Source organism: Alternaria incomplexa (assembly GCF_024043165.1).
Source record: "Alternaria incomplexa strain BMP 0042 chromosome Unknown scaffold_1, whole genome shotgun sequence".
Classification (NCBI taxonomy): Eukaryota; Fungi; Ascomycota; class Dothideomycetes; order Pleosporales; family Pleosporaceae; genus Alternaria; species Alternaria incomplexa.
Window position 1 is genome coordinate 2,541,205 of NW_026249850.1, and position 14,443 is coordinate 2,555,647.

The following is a 14,443-nucleotide window of genomic DNA, read 5'->3' on the forward strand; positions in this document are numbered from 1 at the left end:
CCGTTTTCCATGCATCGTACCATCAAGGATGTCTGTTGAATAAGATGGCGGGGTTAGATCACAGGCCGCGGAGCATATCATCGCACTTTGTTGTGCGCATCTTCGATGCAGTCGTAATGCCAGTAATGCCAGCAAAGCTGCAGCATGGGTTTGTTGATCGAATCGTGGGTCGACGTGGTGCACTGGTCTGTAGGCGAGCCTGTCTCTCATGGATGTTCCCGCGGGATAGCCCAACGTGACTGGGCTGCGAGATAGCAAGCTGGGAATGTCTCAGCCGCCGTGTAAACAAGAGGCTGGAAGGACTCGGACTCGAGCGTGTCTAGATGCCGGCGCTGCATGGCAAGTTTATGCTGATCTCGCACAAGCTCATGGGCTTATCGTATTGCTTGTCGGCGGCACTGGAACGTGCGGGCAGACTTGGCCAGTCCGGTTTTACTGGCGGGCCGCAGCCATTATTGGGTCATCAAACATCACACCGTCCCTCTAGCAGTTCGCTCGCCCTGCGCTACATTCAACGTTCCCCTCTGATGGGGTGACAGCTCTCACCACACTCACCTATACACTCGCTGTCCAAAACGTTGATCCCGCAGCCGCCCGCACAGAGGCAGCTCCGGCGTAGCTCTGGAAACGGCCCGTCAGCCACGCCCACGCAAAACACCACAACACTCGCACCCGCCCGTCGCAAGCCGCCCCGTCCCCGTGACGTCTGCCCGCAGCTCCAATGACACTGGGACTCGATGCCCGCTTCCCCCCGGCCCAGTGACCCCGACAACACGGCTGGACAGCAGAGAAATGGCACGCCGGGCAAGAAGATGGGCGCGACGGACAAACAAGCAGCCATGGACGGCAAGGACTTTGCCAAGGCCATTGGCATCAACAAGCCCGCCAACGTGCGCGACAAGATAAAGCGCTGGCAGCAGGAGGTCGACCCCGACGCCGCGAGCAAGGAAGGCGCCGGCGCATCCGCCTCAGAGGCCTCCACCAAGCCCGCCGCCTCGCCCAAGCCCGCGACCACGCCCAAGTCGAAACCCCACGACGACAAGCCCAACTGGAAACCCACACATGAGCGCGGGAAGTCGGTCGGCGCCAGCCCAGAGCGCCCGGGCAGCGCGAAGAAGACGCCTGTCCCCCACAATGAACTCGACGAGGACCTGCTCACGGCGACAGCGCCAAAGAAGCGCGTCATCAGCGACTCGCACTGGCGCGCCAAAATGTCACCGCCGAAAGAAGCCGCCGGTCGCCCACAGCCAAAGACGATCCCCAACGCCTGGGTGCGCCCCTCGAGGATCATCCCCAAGAAGCCCGCAAGCCCTGAGCTCAAGCCCATAGCCCCCGTTACGCCCCAGTCAAACCCTCTCTTGCCCCTCGCGGAGTACATAGGCAAGAGCACAGGACAGAAGAAAGCCCCGCCGAAGCCACGCAGACCATCGAAACCGTCGAGCTCAGAGAACGAACAACGCCCGGCGAGCAGTGGGGCTGGAAGTGGAAAGACCGCCAAGAGCGATGAGACGCCATCCGATCCTACTTCGCCCCAGCCCGAGAAAGAGAAGACGGAGATGGTGAGGATGCGGCGTAGCAGACGGCGCGCGCGCACATCACCCCGCGCATCCATGTCGGCAGAGGATCTTATGCCCTTCACGCCATGGACTCGGCCCCCAGGACGCCGCTCGGGCTCAGTACAGAGCGACGACCCCCACAATATGGTCACGGTCGAGTACGCAGAGAGCTCTGCCCCATCGCTCAACGAGAGCCGCATCACGTCACCCCGGGACGACGAGCTGCGAGAGAGACGGCGCCGGCGTCGACCAAGAAGCAACGGTGCTCGCACAGAGGACGAGAGCACCAAGCCCGCGCCAAAGCCTTCGCGGAAGAAGAGTCGCAGGTCCTACCCAAGGACCCAGGAAGAAGCTGCAACACCCTTGATCATCCCAGCAGCCCCAGAGACGACCACTCCCACCAAGGCCACGGGAAGCCGCTTAGAAGCCTGGCTCAGCAGCACGCCCGACCCTCTGGCAGAGTCGAAACCCCGACGCAGACGCAAGTCCAAGGACTCTGTGTCGAGCCCAGAGTCCGCCTCCAAGGCCGGCAAATCAGACGTCACAGCATCGACCGATGCCACACAAGAGATCCCAGTCAAGAAGACGCGCTCGCGCCGCAGGCGGAAGTCCAAAGAATCCGTATCCTCCCTCGACTTGCCCGCTACCGTCGATGCTTCCGAAGTCACTGCCTCAGAGGTCACTACCTCCACCAGGACGACACAAGATGAGCCACGCAAGAGGTCACCAAGGAGGAGAAAATCGAAAGAGTCAGTCTCGTCTGTCGATTTGCCCTACAAGGCCGAAAAATCAGACGTCAGCGCGTCCACTGATGCGACAAAAGACGACCCTGTCGAAAGCCGCCGTAGCAGTGGTAGCGGTAGCAGACGGCGCAGAAGACGGTCGAGCCGCGAGATGACCATCAATACCCAGGATATCGACGAGACCCCATCTACTGTCGTCTCGGATACTACGACAGAGACGACAACCCAAGACCAGGAAAGTGAAGTGTCCGTCACTCCGACGCCCTCGCTGAAGCGCCGCGGTGCAAAGCGCGGCCAGTATTCTCCTACCAAAGGCCGATCTATGTCCTCTCCTCTCCGCGAGACCACGTCGATAGACGACATACCCAAGGATGATATCACCGACTTGGACACTGCTTCGTCCGCCCCTTCTTCCTTTGCTGATGCGCCTGTACTTGACGCCATGCCTAAGCCTCTGCGACCGCGACAACTTCTAGGACCGCGTATGTTCCCTTCGACTGGCAAGCGCCTTTCAACCATTGCTTCGCAGTCAGCGCGATCCTCGCAGGTACCAGCTTCTGATACAATCACGACTATCTCCGAGGAAGCAGGCACTGGTCCTGGAGCACCTGCATCAGAAGTAGGCTCGTACTTGAACCCGGAAACTTCGACCATTATCAGTCGCCAGAGTACCCGGCGGAGGAAGCTTGCCAGACATGAGGATCTTATCTCAGTGCTTTCCATGCCCAAGGCAAGCTCGAAGAGCATCATCTCTGCCAGAAGTATCCGTACCAACAGGAGCCGCCTTGCCACTGCCACTGTCGACGACATCATGAAAGAGCTCTCCTCTGACGAAGCCAAATATATGAGAGAGCTCCGCACACTGGTCGACGGTGTTATCCCTGTCCTTCTTAGCTGCGTTCTTTCCAAGTCCGAGTCCGCTATCGCTGCTGGCCTGTTCTCTCGCTCCTCCAAGTCCGATCCTAGTGAAGTTACTAAGCCAATCGTCGACATGGGTGTCTGCTTAGAGCGACTTAAGAACCTGCACAAGCGCGTCCCTAGGGAGGACTCCGATGCACTTGTTTCCTGGGCTCAGAGTGCACAACGAGTGTACTCTGACTACATCGCTGCGTGGCGCCTCGGCTTCCAAGACGTCGTAATCAGTCTCGCGCCGGCAGATGACGATCCGTTCAAGCCCGCAAAGGTCGTCAATGGGCCAGATGACGGTGCCCCATGGGACGAAGGCATGCCGCGAAACGCTGAGGGATATGTAGTCAACAGCGATGGCGAGCGTGTTGACGTCGCCTATATGCTCAAACGCCCACTGGTTCGACTCAAGTATCTGTCGAAGAGTTTGAAGGTACGTTGAATTGACTTGTCCATGCTGCCGCAAATACTGACATCAATCAAGGGCATCAATCATGTGAAACCTTCCGAGCGCGTCGAGCAAATCTCGAAGATTTTCCAAGACCTAGTTACGACAGCACGCAAGCGGTCGAACGACGAACAAGCCCGCCTCGAAGACGAAGCCGCGGCTAGCGTTGATCCCACTCGCGCACGCGATCCCCGAAGTCTCGCCCCACTTGCCGGCGTCCGGGTTGATTCCACGCGCTGCGTGCGAGCTAGAGACCACTTCGACCTACATCTGTTCCATTCGAGTGGTCAAGAAATGAGTTGTCGCGTTGAGATATTACTCCGCGACAACGCACCAGGTACGGGAGTCGGAGGCGACCTCCTCTTCTGCGAAGTCGATCCTACAGGGCGATGGTTGCTCCTCCCACCTGTCCACCTCAGCAATGCATCAGCACGGAATGGCGACCTAAAGGGCGAAATAATTGTCATGATCCGTGGAAAACAAAACGATGGATCAGAGTGGAGCGAGATCATGTCTTTGATATCCGATGATGAGCAAGCTGGCTTTGAGTGGGTGCAGATGCTCGGTCTCAACCCCATCCCACCTCAAATCTCTGAAGTCAGGAAGAACCAGGCCACACCCACCACACACAGGCCGACAAGCAGCCATGGATCCTCGTCTCTACTTTCAGCTGCAACTGAATCGACACCCCCACAGAAGAGCAGGACACCAAGCCCACATGAAATTGACATACCTATTGGGGAGCAACATACTGAAGTATCAAAAGTATGGCACTATGACACACCCGATAGGCGCAACCAATCACGCACCATCTCGCCTGTAACTCCGCCCAGTCACGATGACTTTGTCTTTGGCAAAATAGACGACTCAGAACCCCATACGCCCACAGATCCCATGCAGACGGCATACCAACTGCTCAACGATCCTGATCGAACACCCCGTGGTCTTGATGAGGCGGTGCGAAATGAGGGCACTGGATCGCCTTCGAGTCTGAAGCGGACAAGGGCGAAGAGGCTGTCTAAGAACCCTACCCTTTCTCCACATTCAGCACGGCCGTCCCGTCAGATCACTCTCGAAGATCCGGTAGAGCCAGAGAAAATTCAGGCGCCAGTACCGGAGTCCAAGCCACGCCGGAAATCCACTAAAAAGCGACCCCAAAAGAGTTACAGTGTTTGGATGCCATCTTCGCAAGTTGGCGATTCCGACGACTCTGAAGAATCGTACAGCTCCGAAGAAGACAACAATACTACCACCATGGATTCCGAGATCTCACCACCCGGCTCGCCTCCCTCGCCGCAACGTCCACAGGCACACAGACGAGTCTCATCTGTCCCCTCGCTAGAATTACCGAGCATCCCAAGACAAAGGAAATCAAGCCGGCCCTCTACGCCAACGCAGGATCAAGAAGATGACGATGACAACTTCCGGGAAGTCTCAGCCTCCGCGCCATCGAAGCTGCAAGGAAAGAAACACGACATAATTGTCGATGATATCGTAGAGCCCAAAGCGGAGGTCGAAGAGCCGCCTCCAACACCGCCGCATCGATCGCCCAGTCCAGCAACCCCTGTGACACTCAAGGGAAGTAAAACACCAGTATTCACTCCTACGCTGCCTGGTTTCAAGAACAAACGCCGGTCATCGTCACCCTTGAAGCATGAGTATGAGCCATCTACCTGCACAGAGGAGTCAAGCGAGAGCGAGGAGGACACTGCTTCTGAGGATGAGGTGGACGATGAAGATGAAGAAAGCCTCACCTCGGAGTCGTCAGAAGACGAGTTAGATGACGACGTTCCCATGCCACTTATGCCGATCGGATACCTTGGGCCACGCGGGTACCCTGGACGCTCATACACCACCGGTAGAGAAGCCAGTCGTCCCACTTCATCAGAGAAGGTTGAGAAGGTAGAGGAGGAGACCAAGAAGTTTCCCAAAGTCTCACCTCCTGCATCAATCTACACCCTCCCCAACGGCACTATCACCCCATCACAATCCGCGTCGAACACTCCATACAGAGCAGTTCCGCAGGGTTCCGGCAAAGCCTCCAAGACCATCGCATCCATCTTCGCTTGGTCCGATGCTGGCCGATGGGACAGTTTGCATCCAGACGAATGTAGCATCGTCGTTACGCCAGGTAAGATCGAGGTCTTCGAGATCACAATCAATCACTCCAAGCCTTTCCTGGCCGACGGCGACGAGATCATCACTCCCGAGGGAGGTGCTCCCCTTATTGCGGTTGAGCTTACCCCTCTGGTGCCGTTGCGAAAATCAACGGCCATTGATATCTCCATTCGCTCCCCACCCACCGCAGAGTCGCGCATCAAAGCTGGCAATAACATTATGTTGAGAAGTCGCAATGCAGCGGAGTGCGCCCAACTATACGCCATGATCAACCAGTCTCGTATCAACAACCCCACCTACATCGCGCTCCAGAACGCGCGCGGCCCCTACGGACAATCGAGCTGGGCCGAGGCGATGGACCGTCAGAACGCGGCTAGGACAAGCGCTGAGTCTTCTGGCTGGCTCGGAGGTACGCTAGGTAGGAGAAGCAGCTACCGCAAGTCAAGCACACGCGCTGCCTCTATCTCCGCAGCGACTGAGTCTTCTGTTGGAACCATGAACTCTGCTCTCCGCTCTGCACTAGGCCGATTCTCGTTCGGAAAGAGCGGCGTCTTTAGCATCCGCAACTCAACACTCGGATCCCGCAGTACTGGCTCCTCATTCGACAGCGGTTCCAACTCCCCACGCGGCTCAGGCGCATCTACACCTACCGGCGATATTGTACGCGCGCCCGGTGCACCAGCTGGAATTACGAACACGAAGTGCAGGCTTTATGAGCGAGAGTCACTCAAGAAATGGCGCGATATGGGCAGCGCACGCTTAACAATAATGCTGCCGTCACCCAACCCAAGCGTGCCATCCTCGCCTACGAACCCACGACAGCGCGCACCTGGTACCAGAGATCATACCCAGGAGCGACGTATTCTCCTTACAGGCAAGAAACACGGTGAAATACTACTTGACGTCACTCTGTCCGAGACGTGCTTCGAGCGCGTCGCACGCAGTGGTATTGCTGTCAGCGTATGGGAAGACCACTTGAATGAAGACGGTCAGGTCGGCGGCGTCGGCAAGACGGGTGGTGTCTTGGGCGCAAGAGCAAGAGTCTTCATGGTGCAAATGAAGAGTGAGAGGGAGTGTGCTTACTGCTTCAGTTTACTGGGTAAGCTGAGGTACTAGGCCACGAGTAAGGAAAGAGAAGAGAGGGACATGGACCGAAACGGCAAGCGCATCACAGCAACTCACAACACGCCGCTACTGCCTCTGTTGCGCACTGCATATTGTCACCACCATCGATTTTGCGTTTTCATACTGCGAGCAAGCGTGGCGTTTGTTCATGGGATTTACACGGGCGGTATTTCAAGAAGGCTTCTGTGATACCACTTCCACATTCCCCACATACAATTTTTCACTTTGTAATCACGCTATTGTGTTTCTTACTTTCCTTGTCAATACTGGTTTTCATGCATATGGATGGAGTGTGTCTGTTCTTGTTTTCCATGGGGAATATACACGTGTCTTTTGCGCTCGATACCAGGTGTGTATTTGTTTGATGGTTCTTGGTCTTTTGGTAGTGGGATGAGGAGGGGTGTGTGTGTGATGAACGAAGCTGTGATAGTGGGTGTGAGGTGAATAGAATTAATGGAAGATGTGTCGGCAACTTAAAATTTCCGTGCTGAGCTGACGGATACGTGTCATTACGATGACTCCACTATGATGGCATACATCTTCTTGGCGAATACATGTCGTTACGAGGGTTATAACTATCACGACAAACATCCAACTGCCGTTTATATGACCTTCAGTACTTCGGCCTCGCCCACCGCGCCGTCTTCGTATCCACGAGGCCCTCGTATGTACACTCCTTTGTGTCACCATACAGCTCCATGTCGACCCCAAGCTCCTTCGCCCACACAAGCTCCGACTGCTTTGAGTCATCCCTGTTGACCTTCAGGTGCACAGCCACAGGTTCCGACTTCCCTCCAGCGTGCTCGACGAAGTCCCTTACCGTGATGGAGAGGTACTTGAGTCCTCTACACTCACTTGAGACGATAGCGAGGACTTCGTACGCAACACGCTGGAGTGCCGTGCTGATGGCCTTGGTGCCCATCCTAGGCTCTGTCCCCAGATTTGCGACAAACAAATGCAGGTATTCGAGTCCATAGATAGTGGAGAGAATTGTTGTTTGTTCACCAACATCTCTCCACATATCGTCACTCAAGTGACCTACTTCAATCGCATCCCAGAGCACTGGGCATGGAATGCCAACGTGTCTTAGATCTGGGAAGTACTGACCCAGGAGTTGTAGTTCCTGGTCAGGAACTTCTGACCTCTCTCCAATGCGCAGGGAAATTGTCTTCAGCATTGGCGGCGACTTGCGCAGCAGGTGCCCGATGCCATACACCTCGCTTTGTCGAGCCTTCTTTCGCTCTTTCCTCGATACAGCCTTTGTTTGGCCATTGGCATCAGGAGCGCTGAGCGCAGTTTTGACTTGCTCGTCCGAATTGTCTCTTCGCGCGTGGAAGCAGAAGTGCTCCAATTTGCTGCAATGTCTTGTCACATTGCGAAAGACTCCATCCCGTACTTCTGGGTTCAGTTTTGGGTACTCCCGTAGGTAGATAAACGTGTGTAGATCAGAGTTTCTGAAGGCATCGACGCTTGTGAATTGGCTTAAGCCAGGGCAGTTGTACAGTCGTAAGAGGCCGATTTTGTTGACAAGATAGGCATGTTGTGGAACGTAGCCCGTTTTGAGAAGAAGATTGACTTCGGCCACTCGAAGTTCTTCCAGAATGATGCCATTGGGCATTTGCTTGAAGAGTCGCGTCAGCACGTCGTCCATGAGAGTGTTGTCCTTATGGTTGTCGTTGATGATCGACACAGAACGGACTCGGTACTGGTGCTTGCTGCTAATCATGCCGCGGACAATTTCTGCGGGGGCGTAAGGGGCGACGATGAGGTCGAGGGTTCGATCTTTCAGATCATCGAACAAGGTACTAGATACGATCCGAATGAGGCTGATGCACAAGCCAAAATGACCAGTCAGCTCTCGGATTTGAGGAGGTGCGTCTTTGGGTAGGTAGTAGCCTTTGGGCGCCCGCTGCATTGGTCCATATATGGTTTGACGTGTGACGGAGGTATTGTGGAACTTGATTGTGCGGCGCTCATACTGGTCTCGTGTGTCGAGGAATGTCCAAAGGCGGTGCATGAATGCTTCGTGGCTGGGAATGCGGGCGAGGTTTCCAATGTGGAAAGTGGGAACCATGAGGAGCTCTGGTTTTGGTAGATGCTGATATGTGTGTAGCACCTGGTCCACAGTGCCTGAAACCACGACGCTGTTTGGACTGAACATGACCGCCTTGACTGGAGTCGGCTTGAGAGCGATCAGGAGGCTGTTCATCTGCCACCCAAGCTCCTCAGATACGTCGAAGCTGATCGCGTGGAAGTTGTATGGATGGTTAAGTAAGGCGCTTGGCTGCTGTATAAAGCTCGGGCGCTTCCTCGTGAGGCGCATCTCGACATGTCTAACGAAAAGTCTCTGTAGCTTCCTAGTGGCTCCTTTGCGCTGCCTTCTGGTGGATTGCAACAACAGTATATACAAGTCGCGTTGAGAGAGCTGTCAAAAGTTAGTCGAGGGCGCTACAGGAGTCGAGTACTACACGTACATGTTGGCAAACAAGCTGCATCAGCTCTTCAGGTAGGGTCCAAAAGTCGCCTTTGCTAGGCTTCCCTTTAGTGACACCGGCGGTCGGGCGCAAGCGCTTTGGGGGGTGAGGCTCGTCGGAGTCGTGTGTATGTTGAGTCTTCCGCTTCTCAGGCCGCAGGGGACTGGCGTGCTCGATCGGAGGTGCGATTGTGGAGCGCTCATTGTGGTCCGCGGGGAATTCAGACATGGTGATCGTCGAGCTGGGGAGTGCTCTGCTTTTTGGAGGCGTCGTGTGTGGATGGGAACGAGTGAGAAGTGGAGAGTGCGCCACGGGGTACACGTGGGTGACTGTGAGGGATAGTAGATTGCCGCGTTGCAAGTTGCGGCTCGCTCGAGACCCAGATAGGAAAGCGACATTTTTGCAGTGAATGAGCGTATATTAGTGAAAGTGAAGCGGTGAAAGTCACCCCGCCGTTATACCGACATCCAGACACTGGCGGTGGAATGAGCGGGCTCTCTTAGTGGTCTCGACGTATCACATAGACTTTGAGGAACCTAGGAGCACGAGGCGGCGGTTTGACTGGAGTGTACTATAGGACTAGATCTATGGGTAGGACATTCACGAGAGAACATGGTATCTGCATTCGAGCCATTATGGAAGGTTGCCTCTAAAGACGCGATATAGGTCAAAGTAGAAGCATTGAAGGATGGAAAGCATGATGGCGGTGGGGTTCACGAAGATGGAGGGGTATGAGAACTTGTGAAAGAACGAAAGTCACGCCGTTGCTGGATCAAGACGCTTGGCATGTTACCATCTAACGTGACTTCACGCTTGCGTGCAAACATAATCGTGTCCCTTCTCGTTTCCCTTCTTCAGCCCAGCAGCATGCCGCAAAAGCAAACGAAAAGAATGTGTAGCAGAATTGCGATGAAACCCATTTATACATCGAGAAACGGAGGGATAGGCTCGGTCTTGCACCTCATTGCAGTATCCGTCCGTTCCTATCACAAGAGGCGCCGGCTGGAGGTCGACTTATCAGTACTGCCATACGACTTGATCCATACTGATAATTTCGTCAGTACTCCCAGCACAGTACTGATATAGGCTCCTCAGAACCAGCGGCAGGGGTCGGCTGGCCGGTAAGCAGCATGCTAAGCACGGCTTTCGGCGCAGGGTGTGGACAAGCCGGACACCAATCTCTAGGTTGGTGAAAGACGTTGCCTCGGAGCCATGAGGATCAGCCCGAAGGCCATACAAGGTTGAAGGTAGGTAGCCGCCGAATCAGCGAAAGATGTAGAAGAGGTCCGCACGAACGCGAAACCGAAGAGAAAACCTTGTGAAAAATGCCGCATGAGGAAGGAAGGATGAGGTGGCTACCCTCCTTGTTCCAAGATACAGAACAGAACAGCTTGAGGAACCCTACGGCAGATCGCAATGCCTGAGTACGGGAAGTCGCCATACCACAGGTATTGCTACTGTGCAGTCGAGATGCTGAAGCAGAAGTGTTGCGCATGTTGCAAAAAGGAGAGTAAGTGTAGTTCAATTTGATATGATGCGCGCGAGCGCGGAGCAAGAAAGGGCTTGGTGTACATTCCGCGAAATTCGCGAGTTGAGAATCGGAGTCAGTAAATGGTGGTGGAGAGAGAGAGGAGAGGGAGGGCAGACTACTTAAGACTGCGGGCAGGTGCGGGCGGGCTAAGGAGCGCACGGGCCACGTGTTTGCTCGAACCTGCCACCCTGCCTAGTCGTGAATTCACCGAGATATTTATACGCTCATCTTCACCTGCTATGCACCGCCTTAGCCTGTCGCTAAGCTCGGGCGCAAGCGATATGACGCATCCTTCATTGTACTGAGATGTGTGCTAGAAGAGACCGATGTTCTTTCACTTCAAGTTGTGTCACAGGTTGTAGTGAGATTATGATGTGATCGCGGCGTGATATGAATCATTTCTCTTCTCTCGTCATCTACTCCAGATCTTTGTCCTTGCAGCCTTCCGGTGCGATAAGAGGATTGCATCTCGCAGCCAATCCTCCGGGAAGCCTGGCGACATAATCCCAACCCCATCGACTGCTCATGCCCCAAGCCGGGAAATCGGTACTAACAATTTGCGCACCACTCTCAAAAGCCAAATCCCTCATCTCTGTAGTGCGGTTCAAGATGGTATCGATGGGTATATCAGCACGTGTTCGGATCAAGTAGCCCTTCTTGACAAGACGCTGGATCTCTGCTATGCCGTTGGCGCGCGGCTCATTGTATTTGATGAATGCAGCATCGGAAGATCCTTCGAGCGCATTGGTGAAGACAGTGCGGTTTTGTAGCGAGGGGGCGCCGGTTTTGTAGAGCTCGCGAGGCGAGTTGGGGTCACTGGGTTTCGGGTCGTTATCGAAGAAAAACAGAAGGCGGCCGCGAACGTCCTTCAGCTTCGGCCAGCCTTGTTGCAGGATGGTTTGCTCGAGGGTGAGGCCACTCTTGCGCACGTCGTCGGGGCGGATGAGTTGCTTCTTAGGGAATACGGAGAGGATCTCCGCGTCGACGTTCAAGAGGCGAGGGAGCGTCCAGTTTGTCGCTTCGCCAGGGCAGACACCGCCTAACGAACATGCCGGCGCATCGGTCTTGAGCTCGAGATCAATAGTGATAGGGACGTGTCTCGGATTTGCGTCTGACCAACTCTTCAACTGCTTGAGACAGTCGATGAAGGTGTGGCAGACAGAATCGGGGTCGAAGTCTGTGACGTGGAACACCTTGATACCTGGCTTCTTCAGAATGTCACCATTGTAAGGAGTGGTGGCGTTTGTCAAGTTTGATAGCGTCCATATGACAGGGGGATAGTACAGGCCGCCCTTTGCATCCGAATGTAAGTCGAGCTCGAAAGAGCGCACCGACTGGTACTCCAATTGATTGTCGAGCTCTGCGTGCGAGTAGTAGTAGTCTTCTGGAGACGGTACGTATTTCTCAAAGACTGGTCGCTCGGCGAGTGAGACTTCACGATGGTAGGAGTTGTGCGTTCCGACGACTTGAATATGGTTGAAACGGATGTCAGACTTGGATGCCAGTGCGCTTTCTATGTATCGTGAGCTTGGACATTCCCGCGCAAAAAGACAACATACGAGCGAACAGCATTAAGCTCGCAGATGCCTGGCACCATTAGCATTCGTTCGTTCTTGTATGCCAGGAGCTGTCCTTACCAATGATCCCAACATGTTGCTCTTTCCTTCTGAATTGAAGTCTGTGTTCAAGGTGAAGACGCACAAAGCAAACACAAAGACCGCGAGCAACAAGGCCCGACCTTTATACGCCATCGCACCCATGCTGTTCAGCGCGCAACGGCATGCACTAAAGCTCAGATGTTGAAGTCGTTCCCGCCATGCATCGCGTTTGCGTTAGCTCGTCGCGTGCGCTCATCGGGTCTCGCGATTGGTTAATCGCACCACGTGGGTTCAGTGTACCGGCTCGGAGAGTTCTCAATGTAGCAGGTACAGATTCTGTAGGACCGTAAATCTGCACGTGCGTCACTTCGCGTTCGTGCGCGCTTCTGATGGAATGAAGACGCGTAGCAGTAGTTCGTTGGAGGAAGCGATGACGCGGTGACAGGAGCTGCCAGGGGAAAAGCGGGGCAGGTCGCCTGTAACGGAAGGACCACCTTAACCATCAACAACATTGAAGGCCCCGGGAAGATGTCATAGCGTGCTAAAATGCGACAAAAACCATTTTCCTGGGAAATCATCAATGTACTATTTGTGCTTTGGATTACCACCGCACAAGAGGCTAAAAGTCACTACCAACCATACTTCTGTCCATATCTGCCGACAAATCCTCCTACATCAGCATCTCTCTCGCCTTGCACAATTTGTAACAGTCCTAGCGCACTCGTCTCTGAACTCTCAAGGCCTTGTTCCTTTCTTTGCTCTTTGTCGTCTCCTATGTCCGTCACCACATAGCCTGGGCAGTACGTCCAGACCTTGAAGCCATCCGGCTTGAGCTGGACGTACTGGTATGCCGTCAACATGTTGAGCGCAGCTTTAGTCATGCGATATCCGGGGTATTTAACCTGGGCGTAGGGAGAGCTGTGATCGGAGATCAAAGTGATGCTACCCATAGTAGAGGACACGTTGATGATGCGCGGATTGGATGAGCGCTTCATTGCGGGAATGAGGGCTTCTGTGAGGATGGTAGGGCCAAAGACGTTGGTTTCGAACGTGGTGCGCATCAGCTCCCGGTCCGGCCATGTGCCGTCTCTTTCGGGACATATACCAGCGTTGTTAATAAGCACATCGAGCTTGCTGAAGTCCTCCTCAATCTTCTTGACCGCAGCTTTGATAGAATCGTCGTCGTTGGCATCGAGTTGCACTAGGGAGAGTGTGCCTTGGATGCCTGCCTTGGCTTGCACATCTTTCAAGACTGTTTCGCCTTTCGACATGTTGCGCGCGCCGATTATGACATGGTACTTTGGAGATGCAGATGCGATATAAATGACGGTGTCTAGACCGATACCGTTGGTTGCCCCTACAGAGGCTATCAGTATGACGAGCTTGGTAAACGTCTGGAGGGCTGGTACCTGTTACGAGCACAACCTCCTTGTCTGGGTTCGAGGACATATTTATTTTGAAATGATTAAATTGTGGTAATGGATGATATGCAGATTTCCGACTAAAGTAGAGGAGATGGATTTTGTGATACTCAAGCTGGAGTGGAAGGCGGGCGAATATATATCTTGCCAGCGATTCAGCACAACATGAACGGGTCTTACGGATGTCCACCAGGCGTAATCCACGACGAATAGAGTACGGTCTGGAACTTGCTAAAGACCAAATAGGTAATTGTAACATCAGAAACCCCGTAGATCGAGAAGGAGCGCCGGCCCGATCCGGAGTTAGTTGTCTAACTCCGATTCGCGCGGCCTGATGAAGTAATGCAAAGGCCCCGCAAAGACATGCTATGTATGAAGACTTACTCATGTCAATCGTATATACGAACGCACGAATAGTAAAACGCTGCATGGTCAGATCTGATGACCTAGTGCATTGATGGCTACATCGCAGGCTGCACTTAAGGCATAATTCCGAGAGGCGCTTTCCGTTTAGAACACCGAG

The 14,443-nt window shown here is 54.3% G+C and overlaps 3 protein-coding genes across 3 annotated transcripts; 1 reads left to right on the forward strand and 2 right to left on the reverse strand.

Moving 5' to 3' along the window:
• Positions 1-737: 737 nt before the first annotated feature.
• Positions 738-6,887, forward strand: J4E90_000910 (uncharacterized protein; the record flags this gene model as incomplete). The annotated part of the gene is made up of 2 exons (XM_051430503.1): positions 738-3,638; positions 3,690-6,887. 2 exons carry the CDS (start codon positions 738-740, stop codon positions 6,885-6,887), a joined length of 6,099 nt encoding a protein of 2,032 aa, XP_051295990.1.
• Positions 6,888-7,509: 622 nt separating this feature from the next.
• On the reverse strand, positions 7,510-9,372 carry J4E90_000911 (uncharacterized protein; the record flags this gene model as incomplete). The annotated part of the gene is made up of 2 exons (XM_051430504.1): positions 7,510-9,321; positions 9,367-9,372. The coding sequence occupies 2 exons, from the start codon at positions 9,370-9,372 to the stop codon at positions 7,510-7,512; spliced, it is 1,818 nt and encodes a 605-aa protein (XP_051295991.1).
• A 1,945-nt stretch (positions 9,373-11,317) lies between these two features.
• On the reverse strand, positions 11,318-13,948 carry J4E90_000912 (uncharacterized protein; the record flags this gene model as incomplete). The annotated part of the gene is made up of 5 exons (XM_051430505.1): positions 11,318-12,414; positions 12,461-12,488; positions 12,539-12,662; positions 13,142-13,856; positions 13,909-13,948. The coding sequence occupies 5 exons, from the start codon at positions 13,946-13,948 to the stop codon at positions 11,318-11,320; spliced, it is 2,004 nt and encodes a 667-aa protein (XP_051295992.1).
• Between the last annotated feature and the right edge of the window lie 495 nt (positions 13,949-14,443).